Here is a 20,015-nt window from a genome sequence, read left to right as displayed (position 1 = left end):
TGTCTACTGAGTAGTCTATGAAGGGCAGAAACAATCTGACAACAGTAGAAGCTGGAAGATGGTGCTAGAGTGGGGGGGGGGCTCCAATTCATTAACCTTGAAAACCAGAAATGGATTTTAATAGCTTGTAGGTTTTATATACTTAGATTATGCAATATGTGTACCAATCTGATGAGGGAGCTAACATCTATTTACTTTTACTGGATAATTCTATGAATGCTCATTACATAAAAAATAACCCAAACTTTACACTGGGGAATTAGGGAATCAAGAGTATTACATTCTTCTGGAAGTTACCTTAATGTTAGATTATACGGACACTCCAAACCCAAGGCTAAAAATAGAATACCTTCAAGCCAGCTTGATTGACAACAACCAGGTTAATAGTTTACTTATGGTCATAATTTGCGAACTTGGCTATACAAATTTCAATTTCTGCTACCCAGACTAAGTCACTTCATAACCTATCGTTCTAGAACAAATTCCAGCCCATTCAGTAGGCACTTGCTTTTTTTACTTAGTAGTCATTGGTAGAAGTTACTAAGCTGTGGTTTCTAAGCTCACTTTTCTCTTAGTGACAATGCTTAATTCAGCCACCAATAGGCTGTGTTGCTTCTCAACTACAGAAGTGCCATGTCTTTCATGTCTAGTAAGAACAAGAAAGATATTAAAGGGTCTTACAACTTACACATGAATATTCTTAGCTAATGAAACTGGGAGTAACTTTAGTTTAACACAAATAACTTAAACAATGATTCCCAAACATAGTTGTCCCAGAGCCTTCACCTTGCACCTATAAAAACATGAACTTCAGATGGGGGAACCCCCTACACCAAGCTTCTAGAACCTGGTGAGCAATTAGGGTAAAAAGCTTAGGCCTGGCTACTCCCCTTCTTGAACTGCCTTTTAGAGCTTGTGGCACTCTTCTCTAACCTTGGGGACAACAAGGAAATTGACTGTTCCTCTCATGGGCTCGAGTCAGCTGAATATAGAAACAAACAATACAAATTTTTGCTTAAAAAATGCTTTTCTTAGGAATATTACAAAAATGCTTTGTGGGCAACCTCATGAGAGGAATTTCTGAAACTAAATCAAGATCTTCCCCAGCCTCTCCCGCACCCCCTTCATTTAAACATCACAGTCACAATGTCTTGTTTTGTTACACACATGCTGTGCCTCTTGCTAGAGCTGCACTGGAACACACTGAAACTATTTCTTTAGCTAAACTTCTCACTCTTGTTTCATCTATTAATTCTACCTTTAAAACATCAGGCTAGAAGTTATTTCATAGACCTAGGCTAACAGAAAACTATTAACTCCATAGGTGTTGATATCTGACAGTTCTTTTTGCAAATAATAGTAAAGAATATGTACATACCATATACACCAATATGCACATTACATGTTTTTTGTGTGTGCTGTTTCTGTATCAAGGACACTATAAGCCAACAAAAACTTTCACCAAAATATATGCCAAGAAAATTCTCTAAGACCCCAATTCAACTTGCAGTCCTGCCCACTGATTCCTGGAGATGGTACTTAACAGTCATTAAAAACACAAGTTTTAGAACCATCAAGACTTGTGTCCAAATTCCAGCACTACACTATTAGTGGGATGTTGCACTTTTTTTTTTTTTCAAGCCTTTTCTTATTTTCCTTGTTTTTAAATCAGTAAAAGAAACTGGGACCTAGAAGCTGCAGTGACCACAGCAGCAGCAAGTTTGTGCATTGGTCTTTTAATACATTTAAACCACCACACTACCAGCACACTTCATTTGCATGAAATTCTGCAACACACATACTAATTGTAGTAAAGCTATTTACCCCCATACCTGGGGGGGGGGGAGACTACTTTAGAAGATTTTCACTGAAACCTATTCAAACAAGATTATAAACGATATAAAAATAACATTTTAACATTTGACCATCAACCCTTTAAAAGCCATTTGCTATGTAAATTTTTGCAGTTTTTTCAAAGATAATACATTCTACCTTCATATGGTCCTCAAAATTAAAACACAATTAACAGGAAAGAAGCTAGGAAGTAATGAAGATAAAATATATACTGAGTAGAGTACAGAATCCCAGAGCCAACAAGGTGTATGTACTGTTCACTTATATAAGTAAAATGGATTTTCTAATTACCAGTTGTGTTAAATACACCAAATAAAGCTCCTAAATTGGTACTCCAAGACACCACCTTAAATTTTCCAGGTGAACTGTCCACATGCTCCTGTTTCATGATGCCTGAGTGAGTTTTGTTGCACAAATTTTAACTTAGGAAACTCAATGCTTCCAAGACCTGAAGCATCTGGGGCTTAGATTGCCACGTCCACCACACCAGATCCTGCTAAAGCACTCATAAATCAGAACAGGAAAAGAAGCTGGAGACTCAGGGTTTTAACTTTTTCACACTGCAAGAACTGTGCATGTGAAAGTTTTATGCTATATGAGTTGTATGCTATTTAAAATGTTGAAACTTGATTTCATTAACTAGAAACACAGCACACACCATTTGGAGCTTCTCATGTACTTCAAATCTAATGCTTTAAGGCATTTCAATGAGGCAAACTTAAGATCAAGTTAGACCCAAATATCAAGGAAGAAATTGCTTATGTCATGTTTACAAATGCACAATTTCTAAGGGTAGTAAACGAAGTTTTGTTCAAGTTCTCCCAAGAGCTAGCTTCATAAACAATCATTAAATTCATTGTCATTTTCCATCCTCTACCTTCTGGATAACAAACTGATGTGGTATAGAAAACCATGCAATAAGGAAAGGAGTTTTTAAGTATAGAATTTAAATTAATCACTTACCTTGTAACCCACATACTAGGAATTTGGAGTATGTTTTCCTTTAAACAGACATATTCAAAAATAACAGCCATCATTATCCTTGCTTCTGGACTGATGTTGGAATCATCAAATATGGGCCAACAAAACGTGCACAATTCCATACTGAGATACATTTCCACACTACATCCATTGCTTCATGCAAATGAAGTACACAATGACAGGTTTAAATGGAAAACCACATTCCTTTGCATGGGACATGGACAAGCTCCAGAGTCCTAGCTTAGAATTAAACCAAGGTCCAAATCTTGGCTCAGGCACTTTTTAGCAGTTACTGTGAACAACTCTGGTATAATGGTCATGTCAGCTGATGATATAACAACTCAATGAACAACAAAGAGCTCACACAAGTGTTACCTATGACTTGACTGTGTCTGCTCTTTGGACTAGAAAGAATTTACAATTTCACTCACATTTCCCTTTTTTTTTTTTTTTTACATTTTCCATGCTTATCAATAGAACATGAAGTGCTTATTAAATGAAGTACTACCATACAGTGTAACATGTTACAAATGAAACACAGAGGCTTTCTTTCTAACACTGTGAGAATCTTTTGTTGTTTAAAACATAACATGAATAATTACGCTACTCTCAAAGTATAGTAGACAGACAAGGATAAAATCTTGTATTATTTGTTTAAAGTGAATATCCAAATTAAACTCAAGAAAGCATTGTACAGACTTAACATCAAACATTAATACTCAAATAGAGGAATTAGGTATTCAGAAGCCTAAGGTGTCAGTCAGGGTACTAGTTTCTGGATATGTACACATTATTTACAAGAACACCAGTTCTTACCTAAGTCTTTCCATCTGTCCAGCATACTGAGAAAACAAAAGTCAATGTTTCTTCACTGTTGTCAAGATTCTCACTACAAAGTACTTTCTAGGCCTCGAAATGGTGCTTTCCTGCACTGTACTTACAATGCCCCATGCATGCACCCCTTCAATTCCCTGGTTAAATTCACTGACATAAAGAATCCTTGCAATCACAACCATTTATTTTGTAAGGCTGTTTCCTAATTGTAATAATAAATTTTCAATTTTTAAATGACAATTTAAAAATAAATGCTGTCCCCATGAAAAACAACAGCAAAGAATCACAACATAACAAGTAATGAACAGAGGTAACATCATTTTTATAGCTGGAAAAATTATCCATCTTCCCTAAAATTCAAGTCACAAAAAAATTTAGTCACATTATTCTTTCAAAACATTAAAAGTGGGTAAAAATGTCAATGACCTATTGCTGAGGAGAAACCTCAAAATACATCACATGAATTTTGTAAGGTAGCAGAGCCAGCATTCCCCAGCAAATCTATTTTAACCCAGAAGCAGGCATCTAGAAGCACAAGTATCAAATCTTTAATCTCTACATATATGCTAGACCTGATCTGTACAGCCATACTGAAGATGACAAAAATGGAATTTTAATGGTTTGAGCTAGTACTTCATTGTTTTCAATGTCTGACTTAGGAGACTTCATAATTGAAGCTTTCATAGCTTTCCCGATTGCTGACAACCTGAAATGTCCTTACTTCCAAAGTGTTAGGGCAGCAGCTTCCTTAGTGAAAATTCTAACCAGAAAGCAACCCTTCAGCATTTAGTGGTACCCATGCAGTAGAGCAAAGTGTATTGAGAACACTGTCCATATTCGTTACATCTTCACTGTCTCATGTAAAGGTGGAAAACATGTAGAAACCAAGATCATAAAGCGTAAAATTGTACAGTACAGATAAAAGCAAATTTCAATGCAGTAAAAGCCTATTTGCAGGCCTAAAAGAAAAATTATAATCCAAGACGCATGGGGAAAATATTTACGTGGAGTTTTTAATCCATATTAGAATTCAGTTATTGTAACTTCACCATAAATTTAAACAGAAACCATCTTCTGAGACATACATTCCAAAAAGTATATCAACAGTATTGATATTAAATGGAGAGTGGGTTACTTGAACTCAGTAACAATTTTCTGACAGAAATCTATAGTGGTTTCCCCTAATTACATCTCTAAAATATTATCTTGTAAGAGAAAAAAAGGAATAAAATTAAATAAAATAAAAGATAAAAATACTCTGACGTTAAAGCAAACTATAATCCTTGGAGATCAATTAATTGGGTAGAAAACAACTTCAGTGATGGTTGGAAGCACAGAGTAACGGACACAAATCTCCAGCACAAAGCACATCTCTGCAAACATGAAAATGACTCCTCAGAGGACAACGGAGAGCTAAATACCCAAGAATCATCACATTTGAAAAATATTGCTTAATCACTTTCAAAACACAGCTGCAAGAACTGAAGACTTCCTTCAAACTATCAAGGTAATCTATTTATTGCATCTTTAGATTGCATTTTGAAACAGACAATTAATGGTGTACCACAGCTTGACCAATATATTTCAAATGTGTGTGTGTGTCTGTATGTGTGTCTGTGTGTGTGTGTGTGTGTGAGAGAGAGAGATAGAGATAGAGAGATAGATAGAGAGAAAGAGAGAGAGAGAGAGAGAGAGAGATAGATATGGGGGCTAAGATATTTATAAACAAAGGGTAGAATGTATGTGCTTTTCAAAGGGACTGAATTAAATATAACCAGCTGCCACCTTTGTGCTCTGACATACTTGAGTTACTGTGTATGTGAATACTAAATTCATTCATTTTTTGTCTACAATAAATGAAATAAAAACACCACCCTATACAATCCACTATTAGCATTAAGTACAACAGCAAAAAATTATTGTACAATTTATACATACTAAAATATTTTCTTTCTCTAGAAATAACTCAGAGCAAAACCTAATCCTCTTAGAACTGAATTTGGAACCCTCAAATTACAACAGGGACAAAACAACTCAGAGTATGTACTCATGTCCAAACAAAGGTTCCTGGTCATAAGGCTGGAAGATTAGTAAGTGCAAGTGATAGGATAAGCATGCGCCAATTGTATGCCTGGACCTTTGTATATTTATCAAACCTTTAAACAATACCAGCTAAGAAAATGTCACAAGCAGAGCAAGATTAACTGGGAATTTTGCGTTTCTTTTGCCATTTTTGCTACCCAACTTACACAATGCGCAAAGTGCTAATAAGCAACACTACAGAAACACATTTACATCAACACTGAAGACCTGGGGAAATGAAATCCAACAATTTTATTTTAATGAGCTGTGTTTTCTAAATTTGTTTATTTTTTCCTGTTTTCATACAATATTGAAAACAAAACGCGGCACATTCACATTTTCCCGAGGAACTGTAAAGATGATCTCTACAGGGATAACGTTGGAAAGCCTGAAGCTCAATCAACTGATGTTGAAAACTCTCAGAGGGAGGAGGCTTGATCTGAGTGGTCTATAACATGTACTGCAATTTAACAGAAGAGATGGTCGTCTTAATAGTAATGATTTAAAAGAACTTCCCAGTCCATGCGAAGAGTACAGTCCAAGAATAAATCAAATTTCTGAATGCATTTTATGCTACGTATGTGTATACTTTGCGATCCTCAGGGGTTCGTGCCAAATATTCTCTCTCAATAAGTCCTTCAATACGTTTCTTAATAACAACTGGACTTGGTAAGAATCGAGCCTTCAATTGTTGAGTTACCTAAAAAGAGAAGGTATAAGCCAAATTTTAACTAAAGGACTTCCACATAAACACAAAAATCCTTTTTACTCCAGCTGACATGCCATTTTAAAGCTAAGAATATCAAAATTTAGTGACTGTGCAACTAAATTAGAAACTATAGACATGGTGGCTAACGTCTATAAGCAAAGCACTTGAGAGCGTGAGGCAGAAGGAATACTCTGCGCCTCAATGTAACAGACAGATAAAACAGAAAAGTACCAAAAAAATTTAAAGCTTTTACTTGGGAATGTTATGGATGGTTAGAATTCACTTCCATGTGTCAAAATGTGAATGATAAAAAGGATTACTTGGATTTCACTAGTCTGACTACATACCAACATATAGTTTAATCATTTTGATGATGATATTACTAACTTCTGGGTTATTTTCCCAGTTCAAAGAATCTGGGTGTTGTGTTTACATGCACGAGTTCTAGACCAGATTGCCTGGATTCAAATTCCTGATTCATATCCATATCCATCCAGCTCTGGGATCTCAGAGATGAGTTAACAGATAGAATGACTTGCAGCAATGGCACCCAATACTATGAGCAACTGCTGTCATTCTTTGCTCCAGCTGAAGTCAGAGCCTAAGTATGGTGCTTCCAGTACTAAGTTAACTGTAGCAGCCACAGTCTACTGCTAGCAACACTGTGTGTGTGTGTGTGTGTGTGTTTGTGTGTGTGTGTGTCTGTCTGTGTCTACTGCTTTTAACTGAAATAGAGGCTGTTTCATTTTATAAAGTAAGAACTTGGTATTAATAATTAGTACCAGACCAGAGAGAATTTAAACCTCTTTGTCCTCAAAGCTCGCGAACATTTCAATAATCCACCCTAACTCATCCATCAGGTATTCTCCTTTTCTAACCTTAGAATCTCTACATTCTCACAGTATGCTTAATAAACCTACTAATTAAAAAAAAAAAAAGTAACAAAAACAAAAATCTTGCTACCACCCACTTGAAATGGCCAATCCTTAATTATCTTCTAGAATGTTCACATAGCTACTTTGCACAGTCTCCTTCCTTACAAGGCCAAGACTGCATTCAAGATTCCTTCAACTCTCAAAAGCACTCTACATTCTTTGGTCCTACTTTATAAGCATTTTTTGATGAAATTGCTATCAGTATAACTAGGAGTCATCAGCTGCACTCACAGGCCAAATACCACCTAATACTTTGTTTTTATAAAATCACTTATATCTAGTCACACTTGTATGTGCTTCTTACAGCTGCCCTCAGGCTAAACTTAGCCTTTTACAAAGGTTTGATAACTCCTGGGAAATCCTAACACAAATAAAACCACCACTCTGCTGTAGGCACAATTTCTTATTCTGATGAGCTCCTTGTGTTTTCAACCTCGGTGCTGCAACCTGCAGAACCCCCATCCTGTTCTACACAGGGACCAGAAGCCATCTCATTTTCCTTTCATAGTCCTCATCTTCCTACCTTACATTGTGTTCCTCTACTTTTATCACTTCTTGGTCAGCACAGACTCTGTACTACTGTGTTCTCAGTTAGAAAGAGTGCCCGCCCACTCTTTCTACTACCAGCCACCTTTCTACTACCAGCCACTCTTTCTACTACCACCCACTCTTTCTACTATCAGCCACCTTTCCTTTCCCAGACTTCACCACCTCATTGTCCTAATCACCTAGCACCTCCTCCCCACAATATAAACATCTTCAACAATCGTCCATTTAAAAGAAAAAGACAAATCCCAGAACTCCTAATTCTACCACTTAGTCCTCTAGAACTCTTCTTTCTGCCTGTTACCAGGATCCACTGTCTCAAAAGTACAAACTCTTGGTGGTTTCCACCTCCACTTAGTTTCTGGGTGATGCATCATCTATCTACTCTTATTAGGTCAGTGAAAATGGATGGCAAAGTTAACTTGTCACATTTGCCGATATAGTCATTCATCTAAGCTTTATGGTTTTTATAATTACTAACCACTCACTCATGGTCACTCCTCTGCTGTGTTAAAACTGTACTTAATTTTTTGTTGTTTTGTTTTTTTCTCTTTGGAAGGTCATCAAATTTGGACACGCTTCATAATCACCTATGCAGAGCCTGTTAAAGGCCAGATTGCTGACCTAAGAATTTCTGATTTAGTAGGTTTAGGTGAACCTGTATTTTTAAGACTGGTTCAGAAGGAACCCCTTTAAAACCAGTGCTCAAGGGCTTCTTCTCCGTGTCATTGGGTGTTCTCCTTGTTCCTGAATGTGGCACTGTAAGGCTCTTTCTTGCAGTGTTTTCCTTCTGTTATTTCCCATGTTACATCTGAGCAATTTAATACCAACCATTTTGACTATATTCCTATATAATGTGAATTCCCAATTTAACATCTGGCTTTCACTTTCTGACTTTTAATGCTTTAATGGACTCCTGACTTCACATATGCCAGTGAAAAATAAAGACAAGTGTGCAAACCATTATTAATTAAGACACAGAGCAAAGAAGCAAACTATTCTCTCTCTCACCTTATAGTTAAGGGGCCCAACCTCTGTCTGTCTATTCACTCAAGACAGAAACCCAGGAGGCTAAATCCTTCCTTCTCATTTCTCAGTTAAAACTGTCAGCACTACTTCTCAATTCTCAAACAAGGCTTTTGTTACCTGTTAATGGGCCCTCGTGGGCCTTAGTTTCCTAACTTGTAAAGAGGCCCTCAAAAAATGGTAACCATTACTAATGTTCAGAAACACAGGTGATTTGTTTAAAATTGTATATTGAAGTACAGGTGTTTAATTATGCACAGTATCTTGTTCTTAGTAAGCAGTGTGGTGTGATAATGATGTTGACCGTCCTCAAGCGTCCTTACCTCTGCTACTAAAACATTGTGCTGCATCTTCTTCCTAGACTTCATTATTCGCACTATAGCAGCTTCTATCTCATGTTTTCTGTCATCATCTACTTTCTGTCTTGTTTCTTTCCTTTCTGGGTCAGATTCACCTTGTTTGGCTGCAACTAAAATAGAAATAAAGGCATTTATTAGATATACAAATAAAAATTTGGTTTAAAAGAAAATGTAATATAATTTAATATTAGAGAAAAATCCATCTCAACTATAGTACGCACATAACACACAATAAGCAAACATTCTCATTCATCTCAATTATAAATTATTCCTTTGTACAATTAGAAGTTAGTTTTAATGGGGAAAAATAAAGCAAAAAAACTTTACAGAATCTCACAATACAGCCCTGGCTAGGCTAGAACTCACTATTTGGACCAGGAAGTCTTCATATTTCAGATACATGCCTGGCTGAAAGTCAATTATTCATAGACTAGGATAATTCCTATCCTGGAAGAAAAATGGTAGTGGATATCTCCAGTGATAAAAAATTAGCAGTATACAATTTGCCAGTTGTTCACGGCTTTCAGACCTCAACTCTTACTTTTCTGTCATGTCTTAAGTTTTATTTCAAACAAAATCTTTCAGGCAGTCAAGTATCTGCTGTCTAACTCCTAAAACACTGCAAGAGAGGGACCAGCAGGTATTGTCAAGATTCTATCAGTTAAACAATTAAAAAGGACTACTAAGGTAACAGTAAAAGGAATTCTCTATAGCACTGAAATACTTCTGTGCAGGCCTTGCCAACTCCTTGAATCTACTACCTAAAAAATTCTTTTTATAATCTCATCATATATTTACTCTGTATTCTAACCTTTACGAGAGTGTTACTTCTGTCCTTCCTACAGTGTTAAATATAACCAGCAAGGGTTAAAATAAATGTCCAACTGTGCTATAATTGATGCAGCAAAAAAAAAAAAAAAACAAAAAACAAAACCATTTGTTGTTATTTGGCCCTTAAAAGGAGATAAGCATGAAACTTTTGGAATCAAACTAGCAAACCTCAAAGAAAAAAACAGCTGACATATGCAGACATAGACATGATATAGTAGATTTATAATTTATAATATTATTTTGGTATGCATAAACATTTAGCTATTTGTATGAAAAGTTCCTTGATAAGAATACTGCTTTCTGCTGGGGACATGGCTCAGTGTTAGAAGCATATGGCCTAGCTTATGTGAGGTCCTGGATTATAGCCCTGGTATTTTATCTAATCTCATCCATGCATCTGTCTGATCAAAATCAAATTAAATAATCTCTTTTTCACTCAAACACACACAGGGAGATACAAGCACAAGAGAAACTGCATTCAGTATCATTTGCTAAGAAAAAACAATAGCAAAAAAAAAGTAAAAGCAAAAAAAAAAAAAAAAAAAAAAGCAAATTACCTCCCCCATGAGGTAAATGAAAAAAGGGTATGGGTTTAGATTAAGAGAAACAAAAGAAATATAGTGATAACATGGAAATCCTGAAAGAATCCTAGTTCCAAAAGGTAAGACACAAAAGGAACCCTCAAGACAACCTGAGAACACACAATAAATAGACACAATATGAAATCATTTTTCCCATGTGATATCATATTTAGAATGATGGAGAAAAACATCTTACTTCAAGGAGACATGTATGCTGAGGTATGTCTTTCTGTACTAATATTTACCTTGAAACCAAGTAGCAGGATGCTTTAATCCTAAACACTGGAAAGAAGGGATTGGTTTTTTGCCATTTACAAACAGAAATTAAAGGTAATACTGGTTTTACAATTCAAAACTTAGGAAATATCTGAAGACCAATCCTTCTGTAGGTAACAACCAATTTTGAGAAATCTATAATACAGCTTTGAAATACTGTCTTTCATTTGCATTTGGGTTCAGCTGCATTTTATATATGCAGGTATCCCTTCTCAGGACCAAGCACAAACATACTATAGGCATTATTTTATTAATAATGAAACTATTACTTTTTAAAAGGAAGAAATCCAGCAGATGAGGAATTTTTTTATATATAATATATACATAATTTTTAGAGGAAAACTTGAATTGCAGGTACCTGTTTGAATCTTGACTCTGTGTAGTTTGGATGTGAACTGATCATTAACTGTAAATATGTGGCCACTTTCTATCTCCTTTGACTTGGGTTCTTTTGTGAGGACCCGCTGTGTTGGTTTACCACAGGCGAGGGACTGGAGGGCTCTAACAAGTTCTCTTTCAGGGATATCTGTCTCTTGTTGAATTTCCTGAAATTTCATTAGATTTGACATGATTAGATTCCCTCCCCCAAAGATTAAAAGTACATTAGTTAATCAGCAAATAAATAGACCAAGCAGTGGCTAGAGAAAGGTAATTCTATTAAAGAATTAATTTACAATAAAAAAAAATCTCCTGAATATTATGACTTGTTACTAAAATCTCATTATTTGAACAAACTATAAAACTGTTAAAGGCAAGGGCATTTCTGCTTAAGGAAATACAATGTGCTCTCAAAAAATGCCATCTGCAGACACCACTAGGAAATTAATGGCATTTGGATAATATTGCTACAATAGTCTCAGGAATATTTACTACTATGTTCCTTCCAAGTTTATTTTCAAGATCACTTGTTCAAGCTTTCATTATGAAAACAAACATTAGAACCTGAATTTGACCATATTTACTGCCTCTTGGATCAAAATAAGATTTGACTACTGGAAATTAACATTAACCACAAAAATCAGTTAAGACATATTCTGAGGTCTAGGTAATAACTTTTATATATGTTATGATATGAATATAATGTTATACTGAAAAAATAAAAACACCTGGGCGTAAGAGCAGTAATTTTTAACCCACTATTCTCATGTCAATAGGATTAACTAAAAGAACTGTACACTCACATGACTTAGTACACATATATCTATATGGAAACATTAATTAGGTAAAAGTCAAGAGTCTCTGAAATGCTATTTTACATGTCTTTCCTTCAAATAATTACATGTTTACTATTATTGTAGACATTACAAATACTATATGAATAGAAAGCTAAACAGATAGTTATAACATATTTAAAGTTATTTATACTGAAAGAACTGAAAAATATTTTTAAGTGGTATCTTTATTTATACTTACATATCAATTTTCAAATTTATGCATTTACTTAGAATCTTTCTTCATATATAATGTGATATAATGGCACCAAGGTCCTCCTACTGTCCACCCCCAAAAATATTTAGATTGACATAAAATGATAAATTTACTGTATCTCAACTATCATAAGATATAATCAATTTGCTTCTGGGTTATTTTAATTTAAACAAATTCTTCTCATCTATGACTTTTATCATAATACCAGTACTTAGGAGAAAAAGGTAGGAGCATCATGAATTTAGATGCCAACCTGGGATACATGATAAATCATCTTGAAGGAATACATTTAAAACAAAATAATTTTATGTTTTGTTATGAAGACTCCCCATCACCAATCAAGACTGATTTCCTTCCAATAAAAAGTTCTGTTTATGGCCTGGGCAGTGGTGGTGACCACCTTACTCCCAGCACTTGGGAGCCAGAGGCAGGAGAGTCTCTAAGTTGGGAGACCAGACTGCTCTACAGAGTGAGTTCTAGGATGGCCAGGGATATACAAGAAACTCTCGAAAAATCAAGAAAGGAAAAAAGAAAAAGAAAAAGGTTTTGTTTAATCTTACACACTTTCTTATCCACATTAATTCTGGGATCAGCATAGCAAGTTCATAAAATAATACTGACTTTTAAAGTTCTTTGAACTTATAGGTGACTTAAAAAATGATCATATAATATGGAGTCCTCCCCTTCTGGTAATCGTTTTCCCTTTTAAAAGCAAAATTGACTAATCTGGTATAAATTCTCTATTGCTTGCTGCAATGAGTATAAGTAAGGTTATGATTCTTGGTAATTCTTTTCTTAATGTCACAAACTATGAAAAGCTTGCTTAAAGAAAAGTGTAATTTTTCCACACAACTATTCTGAGAACACTTTCAAGTGATTATCACACACGATCAAGCTCATAATCACACTATGTCCATAAATGAAAATGCATTGGTTAATTCTTTCATGGTATTTATCACTTTCACTTCTTTTCCTTTTGTTAATAAACCTGAACAGAAATTGTGGTAGCAAAGGTAGGCATTCTGTGTTTCCAATGGAGCAGGAAAATGTCTAGTGTTGGGGAATATAACTTTAAGGTGTATTATTTTTGTTTATGTTGCATTTGTTTAACTCTGTGAAGCTGTGTTACTGAGCCTGTTGTCTAAAACACCTGATGGTCTAATAAAGAGCTGAACAGTCAATACCAAGGCAGGAGAAAAGAGAGGAGGGATGGGCAAACAGAGAGAATATAGAGAAGGACGAGCTACTTTTTGGGAGACACGAGCAAAGAAAGATGAGCTACTTGCTATTCAGACTCTCTTAAGGAGCAGACTTTCACTTTAACCTTTGAGTCTTGAGTTCTTTAGAGAGGTAGGTTTAGAAAAATTCCCTTTGTAGCTTTCAAAGAGTCGGTGCCTCAAGGAATAGAACCCCCTCAGGTTAAGAGCCTTGCAGCCTAACAGCTGTTGGTTACCAGCCGAGTTGCTGTTGCTAATTAGGACAGCCACTGCTTAAGAGGCAGCAACAGTTTAGTGCTGGTTCTGTGTGTTTAGAACTCTCCTTAAATACAACCTTATGACAACTAAGAAAACTTTCATTCTACTTAGGTAGCTAAAAGACCTACATTTCAGAAGTGAATATGAAGAATGACTTTTAAGCAAATACTTTCAGTGTATCTGTAGAGATCACCAAGTGCTTTTTGTGTTAAAATGGCTTGTGGCAACTAAAAATCTGTTTAATTATCCTCATGCAGATCCTTCTTTGTATTCCAAGGAAAGAATTACAAAGACACTGTACATCATTCTTTCAACAGATATATAATATTCATCTGTAACAGAGTTAACATCTTTTTCTCTTTTCAGTTTTGGTAACACAGTTGTGTCAGGTACAAATTTATTTCTATTTTGCTGAGTCTAAATTCTTTAACCAAGTTTCAATTCACCTTCTGTTATATCATGTAATCGTCTATATCCCTTTTAATTATTTTATTAGTTAATAAATATATAGGGAATTACTAACCATTGGATTCTCTAGGCTCAACCTGACCATTAATTGCAGCCTTTCCAAGGACCTTAAGATAAAAGGTACTTAAGCCAGGCAATGGTGGTGCACGCATTTAATCCCAGCACTTGGGAGGCCAGCCTGGGCTACAGAATGAGTTCCAGGAAAGCCTCAAAGCTATACAGAGAAACCCTGCCTCGAAAAACAAAGGAATAAACAAACAAACAAACAAATTAAATAAATAATTAAATAAAGGGTACTTAAGCCACAGCTACCCAAGTAAGCTCCAGCTAAACATTCAACTCAGAGAAACCAAGAGACAATAGATTGTTAGTGGGTATTTGATATGTGGCTAAGGCATTCACCTTCCTAAACTCAAAGACTTATAAATATTTAATAATTTTAAAGGAAGATGACTTTAATGACTTTATATCTCCTCTAATTTCTGTAAAGAGCTGGTTAATGGGATTTAATCAACAGATGTAACAGTGTAAAACGCAAGTCAACTGTCAAGTATCTTCTCACAATGCCTTCGTTAGATTCGAGGTAGAGGGAACCCAAAGGTTTTGAGGCCCATTATACTGCATGGAATTCTACACAGAAAACTCAATTAGTATGAAAGAGCTAAAAGTAGCAACAGCAGAGCAATATTCTACTTAACTTCTACCTAAAACTTGCTCATTTGCATCAATGGATCCCACGTTGATTGGGAAAGGGAAGCTGCCTTTGATCATTACAGTTAAAGACAGCAATTCCATAGTAGCTCTGGAAAATGAATTTGTACTGTTTTTATGCTGTCATACTTCCTAGTTCTTTAATAAAATAGAGCTCTCAAAAATCAACCTTAGCATTTATAAGATATGACATACTACTCTTCATAAAATATTCATAAAAAACCTCAATTAATGAGTATGTATTGGAGCTAGGCAGCAGTGATGCACACCTTTAATCCCAGCACTCAGGAGGCCAAAGCAGGTAGATCTCTGTGAGTTCGAGAACAACTTGGTCTACACAGCAAGTTCCAGGACAGCCAGGGGAACACATAGAAACCCTGTCTTGAAAAAAACACACATAGGCCAGCCTGGTCTACAAATCAAGTCCCAGGATAGGCTCGCAAGCTAAAAGGAAACCCTGTCTCAAAAAAAACGAGGGGGGGGGGACACCACACACATACAAGATTCTGTTCCTCAAAACAAGTAAATATAAACTGAAACAAACCTAAGACAACTGGGGATATAGTTTAGTTGGCAGAATACTTGCCCAGCATACAGGATCCCCACCCCCTGTTTGATCCCCAGCACCACATAAAACTTGAAACATACCTGCAATCCCAGCATATCTAAAATATGACAACTGAATTCCTCCTCTGTAGAAAAGATTTATGTATATTGCTTGACTAAGGTATACTCCATGTTTGCTTCATCAATATTATTAGGACTCAATTTTATATAATCTGTGCACGAAAATTCATGTTGTTCTTGGGTAGAATTTATTTGTTAAATATAAAGGAAAAAACTTCTTGCCTTGGCCACTGAACTAAAACATTTAAATTTAGAAGCTTTCATATAAAAATGCACTCTTTTAATGTTTGCCAGAAAACGGAGGCATGACAGGAGTATCAAAATAGATGTAGAATTTAATCTTCTTTATTTCAAACTCATACTCCTTCTTTCCTGTCACCTACAGTTAAAAATTGACTTTCAATAAATAAGAAGGCAATTTTAAAGTCTTTCAAAATACTTAATACCTTACTTCAAAAATTAAAATCACACTCATTTCAATACCAAGTAACTCTTCACAGGTATAGACTAGTACAATTTAATGTAACTGCGTTTAGAGATGGCTTGGCAGTAAAGGTGGTTGCTACCAAGCCTGGTGACTGGAATTTCATCCTTGATCCTCAGAGCCTACATGATAGGAAAAGAAACCTGCAAATGGTTCTTTTTCACACACAGATCCTAGCATGTACCCCCCCCCCACCACATACCCATTTAAAAAAGTTAATGTAACCAAATCATAAATTAAAGAGACAGATAAAAAAAAAGAAAAATAGGTATGTACATTATAATAATAAAGGTGCCAAAGATGGAAAAAAATCACCACTTTTAATAAATGATGATAGAATGAACTGTTTAAAGAGAAATAACTATTCAAACTTATTTTATTATTTTGTGTCTACATGTACACCTCTGCATCAAATGAATGTCTAGTGCTGGCAGAGGTCAGAGGAGGGTGTCAGACCCCTTGGAATTGGAGTTATAGAATGCTGTGAGCTGCCATGTGGATGCTAGGAATTGAGAAGGTCCTTCTGAAGAGTACTCAATGCTTTTAAACAGCTGCGCCATCTCTTCAGCTCTAGAAAAAATCCATTTTAATTCTTACCTCATACCATATAGAAATTAACCTGAAAATTACCATATCTAAATATAAAAACTAAATTTATAAACTACTTAAAGAGCTAGAAGTAAATCTCTACATTTCATGGTAGAAAATCATTTCTTAGGACATCAAAATAATAAACCATAATGAGCCAGTCAAGATGGTGCATGCCTTTAACCCCAGCACTTTGGAGGCAGAAGCAGGCGAATCTCTGAGTTCTAGGCCAGCCTGGTCTACAGAGCAAGTTCTAGGATAACCAGGGCTACACACAGAAACCCTGTCTCAAAAAACCAAAACAGACAAAAGGTAAAAAGTTACTACGTGGATTTTAAATATTAAAGAGTTTTCTTCTTCTGAAGATTTTTAAAAAAAGCAAGCAACAAACTGAAAAAAATATTTGTAGCATATTCATATGTGGTTGTTGGAATGACAATGTCCCTATAAGCTCTTGTGTTTGAATATGTGGTCCTCAGTTGATAGAACTGTTTGGGAAGTGTGGCCTTGTTAAAGGAGGGCTTTCCCTAGGGATAAGCTCTGAGGTTTCGAGAGACTAGTACTTTCTGCCTCCTAGTTGTGGATCTGGAGCTCAGATATTCCTGACATCATGCCTTTGCTCTGCCTTCAGACTCTAAATTTGCTGAAACTGCAAGTCCAATCAAATGCTTTCTTTTATACGTTTCCTTGGTCATGGTGTTTTTGTCACAGAAAGACAATGTGACATTACTTACATACATACATACATACACACACACACACACACACACACACACACACACACACACACACCTCAAGATAATATATTTATGTAGCTCACAAACACATAAAGGATGTGCAATATCATTAGTCATTAAAGGAAGATTAAATCCGTGATACAAGTGAACACAAACTAAACTGACCAAAACTACTTAGACTGCAGAAGACACTGGAGCTCTTGCTTTAGGGCAGTTTGGGTAGCTTCTTAAAAGTCAAACACAGTGTTTCTCTCTTTTCTTCTCCCCCTCTTCTCTTCCCTCTTCCCCTCCTCTTTCCTGTGTGTGTGTGTGTGTGTGTGTGTGTGTGTGTGTGTGTGTACAGGTGAGTGGCATGTGGATGTTAGAGGACACCCTTAGGTGTAGTTTCCCAGGGGGTAGTCACCTTTCTCTTTCTTTCCCTCCCTCTCAATGGTGTCACACAGGCCTGGGGCTCATCTCTCCAGTTCTGGGATTATATGTAAGTGCCACCACCATTCCTGACCCCCCACCCCTTTTTTTTTAAACATGGTGGTGGTTCAGGCAATTCAATGCTAACTGAGTTTTATCTTTCTAGTTCCATGGTTCTATTCTTAGCAGAATCTTATCAAGTCTGGTACAAACCCCAAAGCTTATCATCAACAAGAGAACTGATAAAGAAAATGTAGCAAATCTACATGCAGTAAAAAGAACTGGCTACTGATACTACACATCCTAGATGAATCTAAAAAACACTGAACCATGAAACTTCAACACAAACAATACATATAATTATATTTATATAAAATTCTATAAAAGGCAAAACAACCCACAGAAATAAAACATTAATCATTAGTTACCTGGCACCAAGAGTGGTTGGGGGGAACTGACTACAGACAGATACAAAGAAATATAGAAGGTAGTATTCATGATTGTGGACAGAAAGGTGCCTTCTTTTAAAGCTTAGTAAGCTATGCACTCATATGATATGAAAACTAAATAATGTCAATTTAAAACAAAAATAAAACATGCCCCTGTAATGAAGGATACTCACAAAGGTCAATGGCTGAATTTTATGCAGTTTCTCCTAATGGTATTCTTAAGTTTACTCCATCAAGAAAGACTCAAGTGATAAGTAAGAGTTAGAAACAACAGCATGGGTCAAAGCATTTATTACTATAAGCCATACCTCAAACGTGTATTTCTCTCTATTATTAAAGAGCATTAATATGGTCATCTGGAAAGTGGAGACTTGCAATATGTGCTTCCGGGTATTAGAACCAGTTACTTGTGCACCGCCAACACCAACCTCAGATCCATCTTCCTGTTGTATTTTTTTAAAAAATAAAAAAGACATTATCTCCTAACAACTTTAATCACAATCTCCTCCCCTCCAATAAATATACCTCATTTCTATATATAACCTGCTTAATCCCATGCACTCACAGACACACACCCACCCGTTTACTAAGGGACTGTTCCCATTTCCCTACACAGTGAATACTTCAATGTAGCCAAGAAAGTGTTTATATACCCTAAGGAGTTAACAGTGCCAAGTATTTTTCAACTAGATAAATTATAAAGTTCTTCATCTTTGTTAATTATATAAAAATGCAACAATATTTACACATGCATTTAACAACACTAAAAATGCTTTGGTGTCATAGCAACTCATCGCATGAAGTCTAGGTTACAATCTAGATTAAGGCACCTAAGTTGATTAATTTTCAATTTTAAGTCAAATGACCTTGGCTTGATTCAAACCAAGTAGTAAGAATAAATTATCAGTCTAGACCTCAAAATTTTAAAAATTACTTTTTAAAAAAGAAACAAATTATTTGTACATCATTTAAAAAATGATTCCACAAATATTTGCATGTCTTACAAGTATTAAGTGCCAATCTCCTGGTTTTGATTGATCAGAAGAACTAAAAGAACTTTAAAAAGGGTTACTTTGCTTTGTATGCCCTCAAATCAACTTATATTATGCTAGAATTGGCAACAGGGTCTCTGGCTTAATCTTTTAAATAAAATCCATAATTCCTCTATTATTTTATTCTTTAAAGAAGGCATGATCTTTATGCTTTCAAATGCAGTTAGCAAATTAACACATAATAAAAGCACAGATTTTAAGCTTTCCAACTTATGAGATGGAAGTAACAGCTATACTCAGGTCAACCAAATCACACACAAGTTCTGTACGTGAATTTTAAGTTACTCTGCATATTGAAAGTGTCAATATTTACCTTTTTAACTGGACCATAAAAGGTAGCATTGAGATCTGCAGAACCCATGTGATGCTGGAGTGTGAGCTGTCGACCACTGTGTTTGGCTAAGTAGAACCTGTAGCAAAGCAAACCAAGTTTTAAGAAATTATACAATTTATGCATTTGAAATTACAATTGTAAGACAACAACCCTTAGCAAACATATCGATAAGAGACATTATAAGATGAAGGAAGGCCTTAGGAATTAAGTTCTGTTCCTGCTTTTTATCAGAAGAAGAAC

General features: G+C 35.6%; 1 protein-coding gene across 3 annotated transcripts in view; it reads right to left on the bottom strand.

Moving 5' to 3' along the window:
* Positions 1–4,661: 4,661 nt before the first annotated feature.
* The window catches only part of Cul3 (cullin 3), an 87,953-nt gene continuing 72,599 nt past the window's right edge, over positions 4,662–20,015 (bottom strand). For all 3 annotated transcript variants that reach the window (XM_028884105.2, XM_028884106.2, XM_028884107.2), the window contains 5 exons: positions 19,755–19,851; positions 18,698–18,832; positions 11,373–11,559; positions 9,291–9,436; positions 4,662–6,451 (listed from right to left, as the gene is read on the bottom strand). In XM_028884105.2, coding sequence (XP_028739938.1) covers positions 6,320–6,451; positions 9,291–9,436; positions 11,373–11,559; positions 18,698–18,832; positions 19,755–19,851 — 697 coding nt within the window. In that variant the 3' untranslated portion in view covers positions 4,662–6,319. The remainder of the gene's footprint in view (positions 6,452–9,290; positions 9,437–11,372; positions 11,560–18,697; positions 18,833–19,754; positions 19,852–20,015) is intronic.

The sequence above is a fragment of the Peromyscus leucopus genome, chromosome 13 (genome assembly GCF_004664715.2).
Source record: "Peromyscus leucopus breed LL Stock chromosome 13, UCI_PerLeu_2.1, whole genome shotgun sequence".
In the NCBI taxonomy this organism is placed as follows: Eukaryota; Metazoa; Chordata; class Mammalia; order Rodentia; family Cricetidae; genus Peromyscus; species Peromyscus leucopus.
This window is presented reverse-complemented; position numbering and strand designations above follow the sequence as displayed.